The following is a 27141-nucleotide window of genomic DNA, read 5'->3' as shown; positions in this document are numbered from 1 at the left end:
TGCTTACTGTTGTAATGAGAATATTCTTACCATACATATATGCCATTTGTAGATAAAGACACATAATTTGCCTTTTATCTTAATAATTAAATCAATTACCCTGTTAAAATTAATTTTCAGATAAAAATAACTATAAAATAAGAAGTCATTTAGGTTCTAGAGTATAAAACCCATTAGATTTAAAATGTGGATATGTCTTCCTAGCCTCACTACTGCTAACAAATTGATGGGAGAAGGGAGGGAAATCTACCCAGAGTTCATTAATGGGGAAAAGTGAACGGATGTGTCAGTCAGCTGTTGCCTCCCAAATACTGCATAACAAACCAATCCCAAAACTGTGATATGAACAATAAGGCATTTATTTCCAGCTCACATTTCTCAGGTTGACTGCTGTCTGGCTGATCTAGGCTGGGTTCAGGTAGGCTGGCTTCCAAGCTGTGGATGAGGTGCATGTCTGCTCCACAGATCTCTTAACTTCCTTAGACCACTGGGTATCTGAAACATGTTTCTCACATGATGAAAGGCAGGAATGCAAAAATGAAAGTACATCTAAAGCCTTTGCCCACAAAACATCTACTAACATCTCAATGGCCAAAAAAATTCATATAGCCAAGTCTACAGGCTAAGTTTGGAAATACTCTCCACACATCATGAGACCATAACAAAAATACAGGTATTTAATGCTACCATTTGGAAGTGAAGAACTGAGACAAATAATCCCATACAACAACTGAGTGATACACACACACGCGCACAAAGGAGATATCCAGGGCTAATGATATATCACAGGGTTTATATTTCTCTTAATCATGTCTTTTCTTTTGGTAACACATTTTCTATTTGACACATATATGCATCTGTTATAGTCTGCATGTTTTCGTACCCCCAAAATTCATATGTTGAAATCCTAATCTCCAAGGAGATAGTTTTAAGAGGTGGGGCCTTTGGGAGGTGATTACGTCATGAAGGCGACACCCTCATGAGTGGTATTGGTGCCTTTATTACAGAGACCCCACAGAGATTCCTAGCCCTTCCACCATACAGAGATACAATATGAAGTCTACAACCCAAAAGATGGCCCTCACCTGATCATGCAGGCACCCTGACCTTGGACTTCCAGCCTCCAGAACTGTGAGAAATAAGTTTTTACTGTTTATAAGCTATCCAGTGTGTGGTACTGTTATAGCATCCCTACTAGAATGAGACATCAGGTTATAGTCATCCTACAGTCTGGCCTTCAGAGTGGCTTCTGGGTCTGTGAGATCTCACCAAGAGAGAGGAAGTAGGTAGCCTAGATCTGAGAAGACTCCCTCTTTAACATTCCTGCACTGTTTCTGCCAGGTTTTTTTTTTTTTTTTTGAATGTTATTATTTTTTTATACAGCAGGTTCTTATTAGTTATCTATTTTATACATATTAGTGTACATATATATGGCAACCCTAAGCTCCCAGTTCATCCCACCACCCCCACCCCCAACCCCCGCTTCCCCCGCTTGGTGTCCATATGTTTGTTCTCTACATCTGTGTCTCAATTTCTGCCCTGTAAACCGGTTCTCCTGTACCAGTTTTCTAGATTCCACATATACGTGTTAATATATATTTGTTGTTCTCTTTCTGACTTACTTAACTCTGCATGACAGTCTCTAGGTCCATCCACGTCTCTATACAAATAACCCAATTTTGTTCCTTATTATGGCTGAGTAATATTCCACTGTATATATGTACCACATCTTCTTTATCCATTCATCAGTTGATGGGCATTTGGGTTGCTTCCACAACCTGGCTACTGTAAACAGTGCTGCAATGAAGAGTGGGGTGCATGTGTCTTTTTGAATTATGGTTTTCTCTGGGTATATGACCAGTAATGGGATTGCTGGGTCATATGGTAGTTCTATTTTTAGTTTTTTAAGGAATCTCCATACTGCTCTCCACAGTGGTTGTGTCAATTTACATTTCCACCAAAGTGCAAGAGGGTTCCCTTTTCTCCACACCCTCTCCAGCATTTGTTGTTTATAGATTTTCTGATGATCCCCATTCTAACTGGTGTGAAATGATACCTCACTGTACTTTTGATTTGGATTTCTCTAATAATTAGTGATATTGAGCAGCGTTTCATGTGCCTCTTGGCCATCTGTATGTCTTCTTTGGAGAAACGTCTATTTAGGTCTCCTGCCCATTTTTGGATTGGGTTGTCTTTTTAATATTGAGCTGTATGAGCTCTTTATATATTTTGGAGATTAATCCTTCGTCCATTGATTCGTTTGCAAATAATTTCTCCCATTCTGAGGGCTGTCCTTTTGTCTTGTTTATAGTTTCCTTTGCTATGCAAAAGCTTTTAAGTTTCATTAGGTCTCATTTGTTTATTTTTGTTTTTATTTCCATTACTCTAGGAGGTTGGTCAAAAAATATCTTGCTGTGGTTTATGTCAAAGAGTGTTCTTCCTATGTTTTCCTCCAAGAGTTTTATAGTGTCCGGTCTTACATTTAGATCTTTAATCCATTTTGAGTTTATTCTTGTGAATGGTGCTAGGGAGTGTTCCAATTTCATCCTTTGACATGTAGTTCTCAAGTTTTCCCAGCACCGCTTATTGAAGAGACTGTCTTTTCTCCATTGTATATCCTTGCCTCCTTTGTCATAGATTAGTTGAGCATACGTGGTTTTATCTCTGGGCTTTCTATCCTGTTCCACTGATCTATATTTCTGTTTTTGTGGCAGTACCATATTGTCCTGAAGTTGTAGCTTTGTATTATAGTCTGAAGTCAGGGAGTCTGATTCCTCTAGCTCTCTTTTTTTCTCTCAAGGTTGCTTTAGCTATTCAGGGTCTTTTGTGTCTCCATATAAATTTTAAGATTTTTTGTTCTAGTTCTGTAAAAAATGCCACTGATAATTTGATAGGGATTGCATTGAACCTGTAGATTGCTTTGGGTAGTATAGGCATTTTCACAATATTGATTCTTCCAATCCAAGAACATGGTACATCTCTCCATCTGTTGGTGTCATCTTTTATTTCTTTCATCAGTGTCTTATAGTTTTCTGAGTACAGGTCTTTTACCTCCTTTGGTAGGTTTATTCCTAGGTATTTTATCTTTTTCTTGCAGTGATGAATGGGATTGTTTCCTTAATTTCTCTTTCCGATCTTTCATTGTTAGTGTATAGAAATGCAAGAGATTTCTGTACATTAACTTTGTATCCTGCAACTTTACCATATTCATTGATTAGCTCGAGTAGTTTTCTGGTGGCATCTTTAGGATTATCTATGTATACTATCATGTCATCGCCAAACAGTGACAGTTTTACCTCTTCTTTTCTAATTTGTATTCCTTTCATTTCTTTTTCTTCTCTGATTGCTGTGGCTATGACTTCCAAAACTATGCTGAATAAGAGTGGCGAGAGTGGACATCCTTGTCTTGTTCCTGATCTTAGAGGAAATGCTTTCAGTTTTTCACCATAAGAATGATGTTTGCTGTGGATTTGTTGTATATGGTCTTTATTGTGTTGACATAGATTCCCTCTAAGCCCACTTTCTGGAGAGTTTTTATCATAAATGGCTGTCGAATTTTGTGAAAATCTTTTTCTGCGTCTATCGAGATGATCATATGGTTTTTCTCCTTCAATTTGTTAATATGGTTTATCACATTGATTGTTTTGTGTATATTAAAGAATCCTTGCATCCTTGGCATAAATCCCACTTGCTCATGGTGTATGATCCTTTTAATGTGTTGTTGGATTCTGTTTGCTAGTATTTTGTTGAGGATTTTTGCATCTATATTAATCAGTGATATTAGTCTGAATTTTCTTTTTTTGTGATATCTTTGTCTGGTATTGGTATCAGGGTGATGGTGGCCTCGTTGAATGAGTTTGGGAGTGTTCCTTCCTCTGCAATATCTTGGAAGAGTTTGAGAAGGATGGATGTTAGCTCTTTTCTAAATGTTTGATAGAATTCACCTGTGAAGCCATCTGATCATGGACTTCTGTTTGTTGGAAGATTTTTAATCACAGTTTCAATTTCATTACTTGTAATTGGTCTGTTCATATATTCTATTTCTTCCTGGTTCAGTCTTGGAAGTTTATACCTTTCTAAGAATTCGTCCATTTCTTTCAGGTTGTCCATTTTATTGGCATACAGTTGCTTGTAGTAATCTCTTAGGATGCTTTGTATTTCTGTGGTGTCTGTTGTAACTTCTCCTGTTTCATTTCTAATTTTATTGATTTGAGTCCTCTGCCTCTTTTTCTTGATGAGTCTGGCTAAAGGTTTATCAATTTTGTTTATCTTCTCAAAGAACCAGATTTTAGTGTTATTGATCTTTGCTATTGTTTTCTTTGTTTCTATTTCATTTATTTCTGCTCTGATCTTCATGATTTCTTTCCTTCTACTAACTTTGGGTTTTGTTTATTCTTCTTTCTCTAGTTCCTTTAGGTGTAAGGTTAGATTGCTTTATTTGAGATTTTTCTTGTTTCTTGAGGTAGGATTGTATTGCTATAAACATCCCTCTTAGAACTGCTTTTGCTGCATCCCGTAGGTTGTGGATCATCGTGTTTTCATTGCCATTTGTCTCTATGTATATTTTGATTTCCTTTTTGATTTCTTCAGTGATCTCTTGGTTATTTAGTAACGTATTATTTAGCCTCCATATGTTTGTGTTTCTTACGTTTTCTTCCCTGTAATTTATTTCTAATCTCATAGCATTGTGGTCAGAAAAGATGCCTGATATTATCTCAATTTTCTTAAATTTTCTGAGGCTTGAGTTGTGACCCAAGATGTGATCTATCCTGGAGAATGTTCTGTGTGCACTTGAGAAGAAAGTGTAATCTGCTGCTCTCAGGTGGAATGTCCTATGAATATCAATTAAATCTACCTGGTCTATTGTGTCATTTACAGCTTGTGTTTCCTTATTTTCTGTCTGGATGATATGTCCATCTGTGTAAGTGAGGTGTTAAAGTCTCCCACTATTATTGTGTTACTGTAGATTTCCTCTTTTACAGCTGTTAGCATTTGCCTTATGTATTGAGGTGCTCCTATGTTGGGTGTATATATATTCGTAATTGGTATAGCTTCTTCTTGGATTGATCCTTTGAATCATTACATGTGACCTTCCTTGTCTCTTGTAACATTCTTTATTTTAACGTCTATTTTATCTGATATGAGTATTGCTACTCCAGCTTTCTTTTGATTTCCATTTGCATGGAATATCTTTTTCCATCCCCTCACTTTCAGTCTGTATGTGTCCCTAGGTCTGAAGTGGGTCTCTTGTAGACAGCATAGAGATGGGTCTTGTTTTTGTATCCATTCAGCCAGCCTGTATCTTTTGGTTGGAGCATTTCATCCATTCACATTTAAGGTAATTATCGATGTGTATGTTCCTATTACCATTTTCTTAAGTGTTTTGGGATTTATTTTGTAGGTCCTTTTCTTCTCTTGTGTTTCCCACTTAGAGAAGTTCCTTTAGCATTTGTTGACGAGCTGGTTTGGTGGTGCTGAATTCTCTTAGCTTTTGCTTGTCTATGAAGCTTTTGATTTCTCCATCAAATCTGAATGAGATCCTTTCCAGATAGAGTAATCTTGGTTGTAGATTCTTCCCTTTCATCACTTTAAGTATATCATGCCACTCCCTTCTGGCTTGTAGAGTTTCTGCTGAGAAATCAGCTGTTAACCTTATGGGAGTTCCCCTGTATGTTATTTGTCATTTTTCCCTTGTTGCTTTCAATAATTTTTCTTTGTCTTTGATTTTTGTCAATTTGATTACTATGTGTCTTGGAGGTCTCTCCTTGGGTTTATACTGCCTGGGACTCTCTGTGATTCCTGGATTTGGGTGGCTATTTCCTTTCCCATGTTAGGGAAGTTTTCGACTATAATCTCTTCAAATATTTTCTCAGGTCCTTTCTCTCTCTCTTCTCCTTCTGGGACCCTTATAATATGAATGTTGGTGTGTTAAATGTTGTCCCAGAGGTCTCTTAGGCTCTCTTCATTTTTTTTCATTCTTTTTTCTTTATTCTGTTCTGTAGCAGTGAATTCCACTGTTCTGTCTTCCAGGTCACTTATCTGTTCTTCTGCCTCAGTTATTCTCAGTTATTCTCAGTTATTGAGCCCTTCTAGTGTATTTTTCATTTCAGTTGTATTGTTCCTGTTTGTTTGTTCTTTAATTCTTCTAGGTGTTTGCTCTTTAATTCTTCTAGGTCTTAGTTAAACATTTCTTACATCTTCTCTATCTTTGCCTCCATTCTTTTCCTGAGGTCCTGGATCATCTTCACTCTCATTATTCTGAATTCTTTTTCTGGAAGGTTGCCTATCTCCACTTCATTTAGTTGTTTTTCTGGGGTTTTATCTTGTTCCTTCATCTGGTACATAGTTCTCTGCCTTTTCATCTTGTCTATCTTTCTGTGTTTGTTGTTTTTGTCTCACAGGCTTGTAGTTCTTCTTGCTTCTGCTGTCTGCCCTCTGGTGGATGAGGCTATCTAAGAGGCTTGTGCAAGCTTCCTGATGGAAGGGACTGGTGGTGGGTAGAGCTGGGTATTGCTCTGGTGGGCAGAGCTTATTATAAATTTAATCCACTTGTCTGCTGATGGGGGGTGGTGTGCTGAGTTCCCTCCCTGTTTGTTGTTTGGCCTGAGGCGACCCAGCACTGGATCTGGCAGGTTCTTAAGAGGGACTCTTCAGAAGCCCCAGAGTCCTAATAACTGGCTTGGGCTGCTGAATGTTGCCTTTAACTTTGCATTATTCTTCTTCAGTATTCATCTTCCAAATGTTTTTCTCCTTTGCTGTTATATATACAGGAAAGCAGGCCAAGAGTAAGGGAGCAATTTCTATGGCCTTCATTCCTGTAAAATCAGTCTGTAATTACAAGAAGTTTAAAAGTTCAGCATACTTCCAATCAATATTTCCCTAGATGTAGGATTAGCAGGGCTTCTTTCTTCCCTGAAATAACCGATCTTCATTTTCCAACAAAGTAAAGTATGCTTCAAAGAATAAACAAGGACTATCTCAATTTGGTTCATTACTAAGGAATTAAATTTTTTTAAATTAATCCATCACAGGTCCATTTTCACTCTGATACATGGAAAACGAAGAATCATCTAAGCATAAAGAGTGAATGAATCTTTTTAGTCAAGCATTTTCCTGATGGTACAGACCTACATTTTTTATGATAATGAAATCATACACATAGGGAAACATCTTTATTTCGTATGTGTGTATATATATAAAGTGCAGCAATTATTTTCATCTCAAAGGAAATTTTACAGCAAAGTTATAATGGAATCAAAGACTCCTTACTTAGTATTTCCAAACACCCAGTCTTTGTGTCTCAGCATGCAAGCTGCCTCTTCCTTCTCTGATTTTATCAGTAGGAAAACAATTTGCCTTCCTCTGAGTTCCGTTCTTCTGTTTTTCTCCTTTTCTTATGATTCTCATCCCTTTCTTTCTATTCTTACAATTATTTGCTGGTGTGCCTGTTCTGATTCCACTATAGCACTGTGATCTCACCAAAGGCAGGTATTATGTTTAATTCAACTTTCAATCCAGTTTAGCATCTGATAGAATGCATATGTATAAAAAATATTTGTTAGAGGATGACTTCATAAATTATTTATTTGATGCTTCTCTGCCATAATGCCCTTCTTGAAATAATAGCATTAAAAGGTCCAAAAAAAAGGGACAGGTATGTCTTGCATCTTATCTATAAAAGCATAGTTTTAACACTTCTGGCCTAAACTTTCTAACATGTTTGTTAGATAGAACTGAAGTTAATCAATTAAATGTTACAAAGAGCTTCTCTTACTTCTTAGGTGGGATTCTCTCTAAAAATAATTCTCTCCCCTCCTCCCACTTTGACACCCACTGAAAACTCTTACATACCAATCAAAACCCAGCTGAACTGTCACCTGCTCTCTGTGGCTGGGCCCTCACCTGGGTCTCTATACATAATTCAATTATAGCACTAATCACATTATAGTTATTTGTTATTATATAAATCTTCAAGGATTTCAAGAGCAACAAGGTCCACTTCACTTCTATTTATGCCACTAGCACCTATTCCAATGAATGCCTGAGAATAAGTGTGCAGTAAATATTAAAGAGCATCGCAGACAAGTGCTGCATCAGTTAGTTCTTCTATTGCAGCTCAAATGGGCGACATTTTCACTAATATTAAAAGTAGTTTAAAAACTGCTAGTTAAGTTCCAATACTTTGTAATATAGACCACTGTCACCACCATCACCTAATGGAACTTTGGAGTATTAGGTAGTGCATTTGGGATATCTACAGCAACAGTGATCCCACTTTCTCATTTCTATAATAGTGCTAAGTTTAATCACGACACGTTTGTACTTTGATGCCTATGAAGGGCTGAGCTTTGCAAGAAAATAGCTTGCAAATGTTTCTAAGAACTCACATTTATTTTGGCTCTTCTGATCACCATATCCGCTCTTGAGTTTTGATATGGGGTGGAGTAAACCTGTCACTCACTTCTCCTTTATTATGACAGCTGGTACTACTTGGCAATTACCCTGTTCAAATTAACCCTAAAAAAGCAATTTTTCACATTCAAACCTAAGACTGTGTCTATGTCCACTCCTAAACAATTGTCTAAGAAGTTTAAATTCACTTATTGAGTGAATTAATTTGTTCTAAATAAGACTGAAAAGCAAACAAACTAAAAGTTGCTTTGACAGGTTTCTTTTTTTTTAACTAAATTGGGCAGCATTGTGTAAAACACCAAGTAAAACACTAAATATATTTGGTATCTCCCTGTCTTTGTCCTTTCAAATGTATTGCACATTAGGCACAGATAATCCAGAATATTTTTTCTACTCTATTTGACCTAAAGGAAACTCAAACTCTTAATTTAAATATGTTAATGACTGGTAAAAGAGACACCTGACCAATTATTTTCTTGTTAAGGCAGTCCTTGATCCCAGCCTTTGTCTCTATGAATGTAGAGTTCATCTCATTGTTTTAGCCACATCAAAAGTAGGGCATGGCTAGACAAATATGCGTGATTTATAAGGGAGCCATATCTTAGTGATACAAAGCAAGCCGTTTAGTGTTTAATGGGGACCGTATGTTCAAAGGCCTCTTCAACTTATTTTTTTCTTTTCTGTTACATTGTAGAACAGAAACCCAACCTACTAAGAAAGCAAGCTGAGAGACATAATCAAAGAACCAAAAATTTCTATAATTGTAAGTGCAAATCATTTACTCATATAACTCAACACAATAGATATTTATCAATTTTAACCATTATTCAGCATCAGTACACTTTGTACTCTGTCTAGATCTCTAACTTCCAATAAAAAATATCTGTACTAGTAGTAAATTCAGCTGCAACTTCCTAGAATTTTATAAGTGTTCTAAGAACACTGTGTATGAACAAGAGCTCACTTTTTTTCCTTAGCATCCTATTAAGATAATCTCCTACCTCCTCTTAAAGAGAAACAGATTTGGGAACTCAGAAAAAAAAAAAAAAAAAGAATGGTCTTCCTTTTATTTTCTTCACTCTCTGGTCTATGGTAATTGATGTCGACAATACCACGCTCAATCACCTATCTCCCATGGGACAGCACTTTCAAATAAACCTTTTATTTCATCCAAGAATGCCTGTTCTCATTGACCACTGCACTTTTTATCTGTGGGTTTATGATAATCTAATGCACATCTCCACACAGGCAGAATGGCCTTATGAATCCTTACTGTTCTTATACCAGAAGAGAAGTGCAAAACAAAGTTAGCTCCTGCAGAAGGCGGGAAGGAAACCGCATTTGTTTAACACAGCGAGAGGCCTTTCACTACCTGCCCAGTGGCCTTGACCACTACGCTGCCCTGGCCTCTCAATGTGCCGGCTGCCCTTGCCTGGTTGCTCCTGACTGATAAGACATGCCCACTCCCTAGAGAGCTACTGAGAGCTGAGGGTGAGAGACAATGCAATCTTTGGGTTACATTTTCAAAGGTTTGTGAAGGAAGTAAGACATTTACATGCTATCGGTATTCTTTTATGAAGAAACCCTGCAGGTTAAAGAGGAACCTCTGAACTACTATTTGACTGCAAAGACTGGGCTTTTAAAAAACTAAGCCTCTAGCTTGTTTGTAGGTATTTTGCCTTTACTTTCTTTCCAGCTAGGATGTATATGATTTGGTTCCCAAAGTACACAAAGAAGTACAAAAAGAAGTACAAAAATTATAGTGGCACGTTATTAACTTAACCACCATGAAAAATTACATATATATATATTTTTACAGTCATACTCAGGCAGCTGAGGATAAGGCTCGATCTAGTGTACGATCTAGTGCTCGATCTATCTCCTTACCATACGGGGAATAAGTCACTCTTATGTAGGTCCTCACACGTGAACAAGTACAGCAGCCTTCATCTTTGTTTAATTTTCTTGCATGCCTACACAGCACATAAAACTATCAAGTTGATAATTACATTAATATAATTTATTTACAACCTGTCTAGTACCCAAGAGGAACTGAGGTGGCTTGCATTAATAATTACGTTGAAAATACCTGCCAAGTTTTCATCAAGGTGCTAGTGTTGACACAGTCATCTTTTTCTAACAGAAGAATCCAGAACCCAGAGATTTTTTTTTTTATTCCATTAAGGATGGCCAAAATATTAATGAATCGTGTTTGTAATTCATTCACTTTTCTCTATGCGTAATGGAAATAAGCTTTAAATAAACTGTGACTGTGGGTACAGACAAGGCAATTTCTAGTCAGAAAACAGGTTGTATGCTGTAAGTTGGTTTGTAAATTTGATTCTTGGGACTCGGTTTTTTATTTTCCTAAAAAGAAATACTGGTAAATTGTGCCTAGGTTTCAATTAGCCAGCATGGTTTGTTCACTCTGCAGTATCTTCAAAACATAACAGTACATAGGAATTTACATTCTATTGGATGGACTATATTTAAGAATGTTCTATGGGAAAATACACCTAAATTTCCAATTTAGGAAAGAAGGAACACATTCTCTTCTGAGCTAGCTATGGGAGAAGTCTGTTATGGTACCCATAGCAATGGTGGTGTCAGGAGAGTATTAGAAGAAGGGCTCCATCTGTGTCTACTAACTACTATGGCAACAAGCACCACGATGGCAGGGGGTTGAAAAGGTGGCCAGAAGAGGGATATCTGTTGGCAATTTGTTAGCTCTACACTTACTTAGGAGAAGGCATTCTTTAGGTCAGAAGCTCCCAAGGCATTCTGAACTGTGGCACAAACACTCAGAGGTGGACTCCTGCTGCCCATTTATATACACAGATTATTCATAATTCAGGCACTGTCTTTATGGGGTGTCATGCCAAGATCTGATGCACAGAAATTCACAGAAATTTCCAGTAGGAAGAGATCTAAGAGACCATTTAGTTTAGTCTTCTCATTTTATAGATAAGGAAAGTCTTCTCCCATTTTACTGTCAAAATATTTCTTATTCTGATGATTTAATCTTAGTATTTATTAGTTTATCACTATCTACACTATCCAACCCTGACTTCTGGTCTCCAATCCAGGTCGTGGGTGTCTACTATAGAGTAAACCTCTACATGGGATGGGAAAAAAAGGGAAAAGCATATCCCTCACCTAGGGATAGAAGTATCCAGAATAGAGACAGCAATTTATGTTTAGCAAGAATGTCATGGTTAAAATGTTGCTAAACAGCAAAGTAGGGAAAGGGGAATGGCTTATAGACTTTTTATCTCTTGCACTCTATTTGCACTAAGAACTCGATAAAAATGTTGTGAATACAATACAGAAAGATAAGACCCTAGAAGTTAAATGGCCTTTCTAAAAACTCAACCATCCAGTGGAAGCCCTGGGCCGGGAACTGAATCTTACATCCCTGCCCAATACTCATGCTGCTATAGAACAGTGTACTCACCAACTTTCCTAACCTAACGTGAGAGACTGTAATATTGGTCCCAGTGAATTATGCCTTCTTGAAACATGACTACTGCTCTTTCTGTCCAAATGTAGAATCCATCCACCTCTCTTGTGAATCTTGATTGGCCATGTAACTTGCTTTGGCCAAGAGAATGAGGCAGAAGTAACATTGCGCAACTTGCAAGGCTGGGCCTTAAGAACACCTGCAACTTCTGCTTCTGCTGTCTTGAGAATGTCATGTAAGGAAGATGTACTGCCTTCTGGAGGATGAGAAGGCACATGAAGGAGAACCAAAGTGCCCCACCCAACAGCCAGCATCAACTGAAAGCCTTGTAACGGATGCCATCTTGGACTTTCCAGCCCAGTAGATGCTCCAGTTGAATGTAGGCTACACGAATAAGCCCAAACACAAAACTTATAAACAAAGACCTTATAAAAGAGGGCTTCAAATAGATCCTAAATTCACATTTGAGGGATTTCCTATGCTATCCCTAGAAATGGCCTTGTTATAGACTTGCAAATTTTGCTGTGATAGCATAAGTAGCCAACAAGAATATCACTATAACCAAGATGCTTCGTTTCTCTACTCCTTCCTTTTCCTCAGTTTTCCTTCCTGCCTTTGGCTCATGCTTCTCCATATTCCTGGAAGTTTTTCCCTCTTTGCTTCTTTGAATTTATCCATGGCTCAACCAAAGTCCTACCCCATAAATGAAATTTTTCATGATTTAAAAACCCTTATTAATTTCTTTCTTTTTTAACTTCTAGTTCACTATTAATCTCTCAGCTTCTTCCTTAAATTTGTACACCTACTTCCCTCCCACTAGCTTTCCCCACAGATGATAGGTACTATGCCATATTCTTACCCTGTTTCTCTAACGGCGCTTAGCATTGTCTATAAGCTCCGGTAGTTCAGGGATCACGATTTAGTGCATCTTAGAATACCCAGTGCCTGGTACAACACCTAGCATAAACAAACAATAAGTATTTGATCAACTGAACTGGAAATAGATGTTCAGTAAATACTTATTGAACAACTGGGTCCTGTTATCATCACTGTAGATCCAGACATAGAGGGAAATGGAGGCCCAAGAAGACAATTCTCCTGAACATCAGTCTCTTTGTGTATCATGGATGAGAAGCATGTGATCTCAGGGAGATGGAGTGCAAGCAAGTCATGGGTAACATGCTGTGGTTGGGTGTTTTTGTGTTTTGCCACTTTCTGGTTTTTTGTTTGTTTGTTTCTGTGTGTTTCTCCCCTCCAGCGGGAAGTCAAGGGTCTACAGTTGAAAGATGTAGCTGCTAGGAAGGAGAGAAGGGAGCCCTGTTGAGTCAGGCTGGAAGTCTGTAACACCCGCAGGGTGCTAAGGCTGACAGTTCCATAAACCAGGAGCCAGAGGCACCAATATTTATGCAACAAAGACCAGCAAGGGGAGGCTTTGTTGTTCTTGGGGATGATATATTTCTCCATTCTACCACCATCTTCATCTACTGCTTGGCATTTTAATGTAGTTTAACATAATATACTATTACCTTCCTCTTCGTCACCACCTGGCACTTTAATGTAATATAGAAATAAAAATATTCTGCAATTGAGAGATACCATACTAAGTGTTATTTGCTTCCAGAAAGGCAGGATGATAGGTTAGAGCAAGAAAGAAATGGAGAGAAGCAGGAAAAGAAGAGAAAGAGGAAATATAAGAAAATTGAAATAACATTTTAAGCTGTTAAACAATCCTTCCTTAGGTCCTAAGCCTCTAAGAAATGCAAAGAATTAATTACGGAAAGACTCGGTGATAAAAGTCCTTCAGATAACTCAGTAAGTGGCCAGGAAACATAATTGAGCTCGTTTATAATTGAATATCCTGCCATTGGGGCAGATTTAAAGAAGGGTATACTTAAAGAGACATAACAATATTAAATGTCCTTTTGTCTTCTTAACATTGTGATAAAACATTCTTTTTTAAAGAGAGAACTAAGACTGGGGTGGGGCTTTCTTTAGGCAGCAACAGGAATTGAATAGTACATGATTTGTACTTGGGCATCTTAATTTAAATAATTCTAATATCTTAAAGAAAAATGCATCTTAACTCCTTCGATGTTTTATTATATCTGACAAGTTCAGTAGAAGGGCACCTATCTACTGGTGCATTATGCATCATACGTTCTGCACACTCATTAAAAATAATGAGAACATATTTAAAAGTCATTGCCCAGAGAATCTTTAGGGACGGGGCATGGGAAGAGGTAAGTGGCAACAGATTGTTACTTAAGTGTCTATCTCTGTTTTATCAGCCCTTAGGAAAAAAAAAAAAGAAAAGAAAAGTAACAATCTTAAGCTGATATTCTTTAACGACAAAGATCACACATTTTCTTGAAAAACAGGCAGATGCAACATGTTCAAACCTCTGGGTATACTTTCAAAGTGAAAGGGACTCTCGCGGCAGTTTCACATGTGTGGTATTTACTTTGATAACAGCTGGAAAAGTCGACCACAACCAATTATGGAAGTACTTTTTTCCCCTTAATCTTTAAATATCCTTTACAAAATGAACGCATTTCCTTATCTTACAGCGAATGTACCTTAACAAATGTACTGATCACAGGCATCGGGGTAATTAGGCAAATCAAGGTCATCCCTGAGCTTGGTAACACCTTCTTATCCAGCTGTTCCATAGCAACAGCTGGCATGAATTACTGGTAACATTTTGCTAACTGGATAGTAAGAAGGATATAGTCTGTGGCTGGTCACAATATTCCTTTTTCTGAGCTGTTTAAACATGTATATTCAGAAAACTCTTCTTTTTTCTAGCCTCCGGAAGCCTAATCATGGCCACAGTGGCCACTAATAAGACATATGTCTTGTGCCATGAGAGTACGGCCAGATCTCATGGCTCTTCATCCTTAGCTTTGCAAGAGAATGTAATTAGTCCCCAGTCCTCTGAATGTCAGGAGAGCTTCTTTTCAGCACAGAACACTCCTCCTTGAACCCCTTCCGCACTCCAACAAAACCAGTCTTGTGATAAAACCCATTAAGTATTTCATTCTGACACCTGGAAGCCATACAACCAGGCAAAATGGCCAGCACTTCCACCATCTGTTTTAATAATGCTGAACCAGAGCATTTATCATCATCTATTTTATCAAGACTAGATTTTGCTGACAAGGGTTCAGTAAAATTCTTTTAGGTATGAGTACTTCCCAGGGAGTAGCAGATGACTATTAATCCCTCAGCCTTGTGGGTTCTTGAATGCATTTTTAAAAATTGGCAGAGATTAAGGGTCTGGTCTTTTAGTACACAGCACAAGTGAGAAGGCACGATGCTCATCTCAGTGAGGTGGAAGTCTTCCTTTAAAAATATTTCTGATTTTGACAAACAGTATAAATTTTGGTACGGGGCAATATCTCTGTGCCTCATTTTTTGCCACCTTTAAAATGAGATAAATGGGAACAACTAAGCATAGTGGCTCTGTGACAGTACACGAGGATTACTTTCTTAGGAACTTTACAAACTTTGACCTGAATTCAACACAGCAGAATGGGGATGGTAGATTATGGCCCATGCACGGGGCCGGTGGAGGATACCTTACCTGCAGCACACCATGTTGGAGATAAAATAAATGTAACTGCAAACAAATGCCAATAACCCAATCTTCTAAGCTTCCCTAAAAGTACCTCCCTTTGGTATGTGTCTAAATCTACAAGTTACAAGGTGGCACATAACACACTTTGAGCACAATCAAATTGACAGTGAAAATTTTAAAGCACAATCGAGTTGGGCATGAAAAAGTCAAGTACAATTGAGTTTGCCTAAATGAATCAGGTGTAATTGAGCTGAGTAACTGGATTGCGTTCAGTACTGGCCCTTTGCCAAAATGAGGGGCACGTGGCTAAAGATACGTAACTCAATTGCACTTGAAATTTGCACTGAATACCTTTTTCTTTTTCTTTTTTTTTTTGCGGTACGCGGGCCTCTCACCACTGTGGCCTCTCCCGCTGTGGAGCACAGGCTCCGGACGCGGGCTCAGCGGCCATGGCTCACGGGCCCAGCCGCTCTGCGGCATGTGGGATCCTCCCGGACCGGGTCACGAACCTGTGTCCCATGCATCGGCAGGCAGACTCTCAACCACTGTGCCACCAGGGTAGCCCTCACTGAATACTTTTCACAGAGCAGGAAATTGTTTGCAGAACAGAAAGATAAAGTTGAAAATGTGATTATTGAAGCTAGTCAGCTACAGGCAGTAAGTTACCCTACAGGCCTTATTACACTCTACAACTAAACCACTATTCCAGTGGTTCTCAGATTTGAGGGAGCATCAGAACTATCTGGAGTGCTTGTTAAAATACATCTTTGAGCTCCACCCCTAGAGTTTCTGATTTCTTAGCTCTGGAGGGAGCCTGAGAATTTGCATGTTTAACAAGTTGCCAGGTGATGCTATACTGCTGGGCTGAGACCATGTTTTGAGGACCATTGTTCTAACACGTTATTGTAGCCAAGATTGAAACATTTTAAAAGTACTTTAAAATACTTTTAATACTTCAAAAATACCTCTAATGTTTTAAAATAAAAAGTACTTATACTTATTGTTTTTATATGTCTTTACAAATAAACTGTACAACTAGACCATGCAAATGTCTTCTTCATGATAATTTAAACTACCTAAACTGTCATTTACATTTATTTTAAAAAAAATTAATAGATTTTTATTGGAGTATAACTGCTTCACAATACTGTGTTAGTTTCTGTGGTACAACAAAGTGAATCAGCCACATGCATACATATATCCCCATATCCCCCCTCCCTGTTGCTTCTCTCTCCCACCCTCCCTATCCCACCCCTCTAGGTGGTCACAAAGCACCGAGCTGATATCCCTGTGCTATGCAGCTGCTTCCCACTAGCTAGCTATTGTACATTTGGTAGTGTACATATGTCGATGCTACTCTCACTTCGCCCCAGCTTCCCCCTCCCACCCTGTGTCCTTAAGTCCATTCTCTATGTCTACACCTTTACATTTAATACTAACTATCCTTATCCTCATTGTCTTGTGTGTAATTAAAGTTGCTAGTGCCCTGATATCTAAGGAAGTCCCTGCATATTTTTTGTTTTAAAATGATTGTAGCAGGATGGATAATGCATTCAATACAGATTAGATATAGATCAGGGGTAATAGCTGTTCTAGCAATACCTTTTCCAGCTTTCTATATTGTCTACTTTAATAATGCATAGCTTTCACTTATTCAGTCAACAAATATATACTGAGCACACAGTGTGCACCAGGCATGGGAAATAATAGGAATCAATACTATTCGACACCTACCACGTGTTAGCATCCATGCTCAACTAATTCTCACAACAACCCTACAAGGTAGGTGCTATCATCATCCTTATTTGACAAGTGAAGAAACTGAGGCAGAGAGGTTGAGTAAGATTGTGAAGCAGGGATTCAGCCCATGAGACTCCCAAACCTGGACTCTTAATTGCTATTTGTCTACAGTTCTTAAGGTGACTCAGAAGCATGGTAAGTTTTGAATATAAATGGAAAACTAAGTGAGGCTCCATAACCCAGACTTGGGGGTTCAAGGAGGCTCTGTAAGTAAATGTCTTAAGGAGTTGTACAGTGAGAGGGAAGGGCGGGGGTGTCCTAAGGAGAACGAAGTCTCACAGCAATTGATTGACAAAGAGAGGGCACTGGTAATGTTTTAAACAAGTGAAAAAAAAGTTTGGAATGGCTAGAGAGCAGGGAGAAGGCAAAAATGCTGATGATCACTGGCCATAGACCAGCTTGGGATCCATGAAAGGAACACAATTCTAGGCCAAAAATAATCGTTTTCTTCTCCAAACCTGCCTATGTATCTTCTGTCTCTAGGTAAAAGAACTCAAACTTGGGTTTGAGATCCAAACTCAAAACTTGGGTAGATTTGATATATCTCATTCCATTACCCTAACATCTATCACATGCCAAAGCCAAAGTTTTCTATTTCCATACCCCTCTCTGTTCCCAATGAGTGGGAAGCCCTAACTCTGCACTTAATCTCTCTCATTTAGATGAGCAATAACGATAACAAGTAACATTTGCTGAATCCCATTCTATGTGCCCTATACATGCATCTCATTTAACGCTAACAAACAGTCTCTAAGGTAGACAAAATCTGATCCCCATGTGTGTGATGAGTGGGGGCACAGGGAAGTAACTTAATTGTGGCCGTTCAGCCAATCAGTAGGAGAGCCAGGATTCAACCCAGGTCTGACTGAACCCAGCTCTTAAGCTCCCCGTCATTACAGTCTAGTGAACTGCAACAGATCCTAGCAGGTATCCTAATACCTTTTCACCCCTTACAAACAATACTACTCATGATAGCTCCTTGCTCAGTAATCTACCAGGATGGGCTACTTACTATCTCCTTGATGTATTTTGTATTTTCCAGCCTCTGAGTATCTGAAGACGCTATCTCCTTCCCCCCGTAGCTCTGCATTTTGAAATCCTACTCAATCATCAAGATTCTTCTCCAATACCATTAGGTTCTTAAAGGTTTTTTGGTCCCCAACTTTGAATTCCCGTAACACTTTATTTGCATAATTTGATCAACTCATCACTCTTTTTTCTTTATGGGCTAGAAGTTTCTTGAGGACAGGGACACATCTTGTTGATTCTGGAGGCCATGCTGCAGAGCCTTGACTACTGGTTGAACAGAAATGCAGTAAGAAGGAAACGGAAATTACTGTAGAAAGAGGCAGAAATGGAGATTGTATCTTAGCAAGGACTCCATCTGAAGTCATAGAACTGAGTTACTTGGAGAATCTATAAAATATAGCAATGCATTTTGGTTTTTGCATAATTATTTAAATTCTAAAACATAACTCTTGCACCCTTGGTTTAGGTAGAAAAATCATTCTGAAACCATCCTTCAATTTCTGCTACTTATCCACAAATAACCACTATAATATTCATTCCTCCTTAAGTACCTTGGTTAATTAAGCATGGAATCATTTTGAATCAAATAGCCAAAGGGAATAAAATGTCAGTTAAATGAGGTTCATCTAAGTTTTCAAGCTAAAATTCTTGCATGGTTCACGATGTTAAATAATTTGACATCTGAGGTGTGAATTTTTCACTTAGGAAGAAGATACAGTAAACCGTGAAGGGGTTGGGGCTATGTGCCATTTGCTAAGGTGGTTACCGGGACTGGTGGAACGGTACTGCTGGAATACACCGATCTCAGCAACTATTAAGGGAGCCTCCACATACGCATGCATCAGTTTTTTCTCAGCAAAAGCGATGTTCCTGAGGGAAGGTCAGATCAGCATGACAAACATGGCTAACTTTGGGATCCCAATCATTCCAGGCAGGAGCAACTTGCTGGCTTGAAATGTAGGTATTGCCCCTTGCAGAGGCCAGTGCTTAATAGCGGGCAAACGTGGCAGGTAGAAATTATAAATACATTTGAAATTTTCTCAGGTTGTTTTACCCACCAGGGTTTGCTGTGATTTTCAGGATAATTTAAAGATAAGGCAGCAGGTCAGAACATGAAACGTTAAACAGGTTAACAATGAAATGGCAGAATACTTCTTTTTTCCCCCGTAAACAAAAGAAGACAGCCACATACATGTACATGTACATGCACATACATGGCAAATAATAAAGTGCTGCTTTCTCTGAAGTTCTTAAAAATACAGGCCTGGAATACATAGAAAACCTTTAGTTTTTCAGAATCTTTTCTGAATGGAAAGAGAGCTTTATCTGACACTTTGCACAAGATGAAAATAATTTTAGGTATCAGGGATGGAAAAGAACTTGCAGACCATGTCTCTCACAGAACAGACCAAAGAAACCACCGAATAAGTAGCATAGTTTTTGTTTCAAGTACAGGCGCAGATACAGCAGTTTCACCTTCTGATTCTATTACCAACACTAATCTCAAAGTCCCTTTTGCAAAAATGTTCCTTATGTGAACACCTCTTTAATAAACTCTCACCCAGTAAGGGGATGAGAACATCAAAGGATCTTCTGGACTGGGATTCTGGAAAGATTACTTTTGAAGCACAGTTCTTTTGGTAAAAATACTAGAAAGAGCTAAATAGTAATGATGCTATTAAATGATGTTATTATATAAATTCCTTTCATTTGATTTTCAACCCAGACTGCCACAGATGGAAAGAAAGTTGGCTAAACGTGCTGCTATACTTGTGATACTAACCAATTACTCAGGAAGGAAGACATGGACCAGCAAATACAAGCGTTCAGCACAGTTCTCTGATGTGGCAAGTCAGGAGAAATGACCAGGAAATGGATGCTGAGGCCTTTGGAATGACAGAGGGTCACATTCGAGAGTCCATCCTATATTGGGCCTTCCTGTGGAACTGCTGACCACATGCTCCCTTGGCGGTGAGCGTTAAGACTTCACAGGAAGCTAATGATAACAAGGAAGTAAGGAAGATTTAACTGTCAGAAAATAGGCAGAGCAGTGCTGTTAAGAGGGTACAGAGCTCACGAAATAGCACAGCTTAACAAAAGGGAGAGGACAGTTTCTCCGAACAGGAAACCAATAAACAGTTTGTTTTCTTCAAAGGAGATAGAACAAGACAAAAGCAGGAAGTGCTGTCCTTCCTTCATCCTGCCAGATTTTCAGTGGCAAGTCAAGTGTGTGCATCAACCACAATAAGGGAGAAGAGACTGAAATGATACCACCTTCAATTTTTTGAAAGAAAAATACAAAGATGTATCACGTCGCACACTCTTCTTTACTCTGTGCTTTCAAATAGTCCAGTGCCACACTCTGAGTATTTCCCACTGAAATAGCCCATGAATGCCAAACATGACCTCTTTATAAACTTCCTGCAGAGTTCCTGCTGTTTAGCATTCAAGACAGGTATTTGGGCTGGAAAAATAATATTATTCCACATTTCTCCAAAACAAAGATTCTGGGTCCACATTACTTCAGTGCTTGTTAGCCTCAAAGGCCCTTGCTTTGCTGTGGTTACAAAGAATATTCCACATATTTGAACAGTTAGAAGTCAAATATTTTTCAAAGAGACTGTTTGCCAGAGAATTCTAAGAGAATGGACACTAACCACATGCCCTCCAAATTTTGTATAACAAAGAAAATGATGAGAACAAAGAATTTATTTTCACTTATAATCTCATAGTCGCACAATTAATTTAATATGCTCCCTGGTGGGCTTGGCCTATGATATCACTTTCTGGGATAGAAATGCAATTTCACTAAATTATATTAAATGAGAGTGAAATAATATATACAGACTGCCTGGCTTGGAAATTTGGTGGGTTACACAAATTTTGTCTGTAATTCTGTATTTTGGATACCAGAATACATATTAAAATAATGAAAAAGAAAACAATCAAGGTTCAAAATAGTGGTTAATCCCAGGTAAGCCTGCATAAATCTATTTACCCCATAATACCCATACAGTATTGTGTTTACAATACCACAGAAGTGGTAATGTACTAGAAGAAACAAGTATAGCTAACATATTTAGTACTTACAATTGACCAGAAGCAACACTTAGAGCTTTGCATGCATTCTCTCTTTTAATTGTCACAGAAATCTAATGATACAGATGAGGACTGAGCCTCAGAATGATTCTGTGATCTGCTCTGGATCACACAGCAGGTAGTAAGGACAGAAGTTGAGCTTCAGAGACAATAGTAAATGCTAAGAAACCTAGGCATCTAGTTCCTGCTGACTGTGGGCCCATGGACACATGGCCCATGGTTACTCAACCACCCTGAGCCTCTGTTTTCTCAGCTATAAAAGTAGAGCTGGACTCACAGATTCTTTCAGCTCCCTTTAGTCCAAAAATTCTATTATTCCATTTGCTAACTTCTAGATGTAATCGTCTTTGACTAAAAATGCTTCCAGAGTTTCAAACTTGAATAAGATCAGCATCCCTTTCCCCCTTACTGGGGGCAGGGGTGGGAGTTAGTGGGGATAAGGGGGGCTGGGAGAGCTTATAGGAAGAAGGAATTAGCTGTGCAGTTGGGAATTCTAGAGGACATATGGAAAAGGGGTATACCTAACCGTTAGATGGGGAACGAGGGACTCGTGAGTGTTGGAGTTCCTAGCTGGAGCTCTGCTATTGGGTTCCTCCGCATGCCTAGGGGCTGCCTGGAATATTTCTCTCTATACGCAGGATTTTACTCCTCCCAGGACCACAGTTCAAAAGAATACACAATCAAAACTTCTTTCTTAGTTCTCCTATCCCTGAAACAAGTACATAGTCCTACTGAGGTTTTCTAACCCCTTTTATCACCAGCAACCAACGAATTAAATAAGAAGTGTAAGGGCTTCCTGCTATATATCCATGCTGCCCCCTTTTGTGTTGTTTCTTTTCACTTTGACCCTTGTAGAGAAAGACCAATGTCTTTGGATAAATAAAAGATTGAGGGAAAGAATCCATCTGAATTTAGAGAAAAAAAATCTAGACTTCGAGTTTTGACAGCATTTCTCTTTAGGAAGAGTCGGGAGCTTCAGTGAGGAGATGAGGCCATAACTCAAGATTCTGCCTTCCAAAGCGCTGAGTGTGGAGGAGCCCACTAGCGGAAAGGAGGTGGGGAGTGTATCTCCCCTTTCCTATTTTACCACGGATCTTCTCAAAGCATAAAAGAGGACAAGAGGAAAAATGGATAAGATGATGGGAAAGATGACGAAGGATCGAAAGGAAACTCCATGGTACAGAAACATGGAAGGAAGGGGTTCCTTTGGCCAGTACTAAGGAGGGTTAATATATAAGAGAGGAGGTTCAGGAAGGCTGTATATTCAACTATGGATATAAACACATGTAACAGAATATTAGACCCAGAGTAGGTATCTTAGAGGTTATCTAGTCTTATCACCTTACCAACAGGAGAACTGTTTCTGGAGCATCTTTGACAGATGGTGAGGCAGGTTCTGTTTCAGTATGCTAAATAACCTGTTTCCATCTTGGACAGCTCCAACAGTTAGAAAGTGCTTGTAACATTATCACTCCCAACTATTTGTCTTGGAACAGGCTCACATAGGACAGGAAATTAGTCTTAATTATTTTTGTATCCCCAGAACCTCCAAGTTAGTGCACAGCGCAGGCTCAGTAACTTGTTTGTTGGATTAATGCATAAATAAATTAATGGATATAAACTATCTGAAGAAACAGACTAAAATTTACTTTCCAATCCATACAATAACTCTTTATATATGTGATAGCAATTATCAGTACTAAACTTTTTTTTTTTCAAGTTAACTATACTCAATTTTCTCAACACTCACTGTTCTGATGATCTAACTCGGGGAACCTATCATATTACCCATATGCGCCTTTGTCATTTCTTATATAGATTCAAAGGAAATAAAAAACAAAGGGTAATTAGAAGTCCTTTGACCACATCTATTCTACTTTGTTATTAGCCATAAAAGTCCTTTGAAGTTTCTAAAGCCTCCTTAAATATTTCAATAATAAATATTATGTGTTCATTGTAAAAAAAAAAAAAAAAAAAGAGAGAAAATAAAAATCTCTCATGATCCCAACAATCTGAGTGCATCTCCTTCCAGCTTTTTAAAAAAGATTTTTAATGTAATTTGTCATACTGCATATGTCATTTTATACCCAACTTTTTACTTAATAATATTCTATGAACATTTCTCATATTATTATTAATTCCTCACAGAGACCATTTTAAGTACTTACTATATTTCATTGGAAAGCAATCCAGTTACTTATTTAACCAGTACCTTCTTGTTGTACCATGCCCAATATATCACTATAATAAATAGGACCGGAGACAAAAAATCAATATAGAAGAATTTTTTCCACATCTTTGATGATCAGTTTAGGACAAATTGCTAAAAGTATAGTTACTAGGTCAAAGGGTACACTTTTTTTTTTTTTAAAGGTACACATTTTTAATAAGACTTGAAATTCTCTTTCTTGAGATGCCTTTCCTAGCCTTCAATACTAGGTTAAATTCCCTTGTTATATATTACTGTAGCACTCCGCAGTTTGCTTTCATAATCTTCATCACCGTTTTAAATACTTGGTTATATTTTAATTTCCCTTTGACTGCTAACTGCACTAAGGTAGGGCCATGAACATTTCTGCTGGTTGTGTTTTGCACAGGGCCTAGCCCATAGCACATACTCAATGTGCATTTTATGTTATCAAATACTGTTAAATTGCCTCCTTGAAGGGTGTTTGAATTCGTACACTTGAAGCACTGTTTGCAGTTACCTACCTCACTGCATCATTACATCATCATCACTGAAACAGTGATACCCCAAATAGGGGCAAAACACTGTAAGTGTGATTCACTTCTTTTTTTTTTTTTTTTAACAAATGAAGCCCATGACTTAGAACTCATTTCTCAGCTATTATGAATTCACTGAGTGTATTATGTTCTGTATTGAAAATTCAGTAAGATTGTGATCTGAACATTACCAGCTCTCGGGGCAGAAAAGTTCCTTCCTGGCGGGCGATGACCAGTGATGCGGTCTCTCCCTGCTTGGTGCTCCTCAGCATGGCCACGAGCTCTTCCTGAGTTCGTCCAGTGACATCTCTGCCATTTACCTAATGCAGGCAATCGTATGAGCAGCCACAATTAAAACACTTGCCATCCCCTTCTGCCCTAGATGGTTTTTGAAAGCAAGCAGCAAATGGGCTCCCGTGATCAATGAAGCTCTGGAAAGATGAAAACTGAATACATGAGCCCAAACCAACTATGTTTATGATGCTAGCAATATACCAACCATCATTATTGTGGTGCTGGACAGTCTCAGACATTCAGTAATTGGCATCAGCAGTTTTCCCTAAGACATCACATTCTTAGCAAGGACAAATCAAACTGACAGATACCAGAGAATGATTCCTCAAGTAGGAAGGAAGCTGATTTCAAATGCTTAGCTGTTACCATTCTCTGCCGAATACAAACAGGAGAAAGGGACCGTTATCACACAGTAAATTCTTGAGGCGTAAGTTTTTTTGTTGTAATTCTACAATTTTCCATGTTTAGAAAATTATAGTCATCAGGTTACCATAGATTATTGGAGATTGTAATTTGGAGCTACATTAGTCATTTGGCCCATTTTCTATCATGATCTAGAACTATATAAAAAGCTATAGTGCTACTTCCATGCCATGAGAAAGTTCAATGGAACCAGCCAGTTTCAACGAATATGATTTCTTGAAAGGTAAATTGACAGTATATATTTAGCCAAGAAGATGATGCTATCAAACAAAAATAAATGACACACACAAAAAAAAGCCTCTTGCTTTGGGTATTCCAAATACTTCTCTATATGCATAGACCAACCTGAGACAGGCTGACCCACTCTTGGAGAAGTTTAAGGAAACAGTTACAAGGGCTTGGGTGCAACTTTGAAATCCTTAGCCCTAACTGAATATATGATGAACTCGTGGATTTGACCCAAATTCCCCAGGGACTCTAAGAGGCAGAAGTAAGAAAGAGGAGATAGGGAAAACTTTTCAATATTATTTAGCCCCATATCATCGTCCTTATTGAGGACTTACAAAGATAGGCTATTTATTAACCAGTTTTCTAATTAAAGTCCTTATCTGGTCTATAAGTACAGTTTTCAACATACTGAATTCAAAATTTAATACATTTTATATACTTATTTCAAACACCAAGAAAGATTTTATTGAAGATATGCATTCTAATTCTTACCTCCAAAATTCTGTCCCCTGATTGTAGGCGGCCATCTTTTATTGCTGCTCCCTTTGGTAAAATGTTTTTTACAAAAATGGGACCAGGACCATGTATGGAAGAATCTCTGGTAACCACAGTGAAACCAAGTCCTTCAGGTCCTAGTATATAAGACCAGGAAAACACATGGTCACCTTCAGCAGGAATAATATTACATTCGATTTTAGAGTTAAATCCACCTGACTTAGACCAATGCAGAATAAGTGAAATACTGACATTCCAGTAAATATTTTAAATATGCTTCAGTTTTTCTGGTTTTAAATACAGATTACAGTGCCTTACAGGCCATGATTGTATCACAGTGAATTTAGGGCCAGTGTAGATATATAACACTTTTGTTTACTAAGGTCCTAGAAGAAATACCGCATGTTATCCATATACCTGGGAGACTGATTTCTCAGTAAACCATAACCTGACTTCATACTTTCCTGAGAAGCAAGAGGCCATCTGACATGTCAGGCTTTCAATCAACTAGCCAGCCTGTGGTTCCCCCTCCCCCTGAGTTTCCATTCCTTGTGTACTGCATCCCATTGTCCCATCACTCGTTCCTGTTACTCCTGTCCCGTTCTCTTGCATCTCCAGTTTCTCTCTTTGAGTTTATGTCTTTTTTCACTCTATGTGAAGGCATGCTTAGATTCCTCTACCCTAAAGAATCCTTACGTCAATCCTACTGCTTCTTCAATCTTCCATCACCAACTACCTACCCATGACCATATCCAGTCATTTTTCCTATTCTGATCTTTCCCCTTTTCTAGTTTTGACACTTCTCACCAAACATTTTCTTGAAATTAACTCCCCCCTTGGTATTCATGTTTTTAGTTTCTGATTATTTTCCTGCCTCTCTGATCACAACATGTCTGTCACTCTTTCTCTTACCCATCGTTCTCCCACATAAACATAGATGTTCCCCAAGGATCTGGAACAATTTCTCCTCTAGACTTGCCTGGCATGCTCCTGTCTCCAACTACCATCTCCCTACAGATGACACTTACATCACTTTGTTTGTCTCTAATCTCTCTGGTGTCAGTCTCCAGGATATTACCATGCATGTTCTTTCACAAGCATTTTAAACTTCACTATGAACTTCCTTCTCCAACCCGGATCCTTGCCTTTTCTACTTAAAATTCTAATTTCTCGTAATGGTATCACCATTGCACAAGCCACCCTGGCCGAAAACCTCAGCAATAACAGTAATTCCTCTCTCTTCCTGCCTACATCCAGTCAGCAATTTAGGCATACATATTATATTCAGACAGACACCATGCACCCTTGACTGAGCCCTTGTTGTATGCTCTCTTCTTTAGTATATCTTTTCCTGTCAGATTAATCTTCCCGAAACACAGGTGTGGGATGTAATATTCTTTAGTTTTACATTCAAGGCTTTTTGATGGATTTTTAAGGTCACATTCCATGTCTGATTTATCTATGCTCAAAGCACTCAACCCCATGTCTTATACATAGCTGCACAATTTGTATGAAAAGCACAAGGGATGCATTTACATAAAAAGCCTAATCGTGCCTCCTATCGATACATTTTCTTCCCTGTATAGAATTCTTATAGGAG

General features: G+C 38.4%; 1 protein-coding gene across 1 annotated transcript in view; it reads right to left on the bottom strand.

Moving 5' to 3' along the window:
- Positions 1–27141, bottom strand: part of PARD3B (par-3 family cell polarity regulator beta) — a 1037324-nt gene that overhangs the window by 465749 nt on the left and 544434 nt on the right. The window contains exons 9-10 of the mRNA XM_012532519.3: positions 25539–25678; positions 24293–24421 (exon numbers count right to left, since the gene is read on the bottom strand). Of these exons, the coding sequence (XP_012387973.1) occupies positions 24293–24421; positions 25539–25678 (269 nt within the window). The remainder of the gene's footprint in view (positions 1–24292; positions 24422–25538; positions 25679–27141) is intronic.

The sequence above is a fragment of the Orcinus orca genome, chromosome 7 (assembly GCF_937001465.1).
Source record: "Orcinus orca chromosome 7, mOrcOrc1.1, whole genome shotgun sequence".
Taxonomy (NCBI): domain Eukaryota; kingdom Metazoa; phylum Chordata; class Mammalia; order Artiodactyla; family Delphinidae; genus Orcinus; species Orcinus orca.
This window is presented reverse-complemented; position numbering and strand designations above follow the sequence as displayed.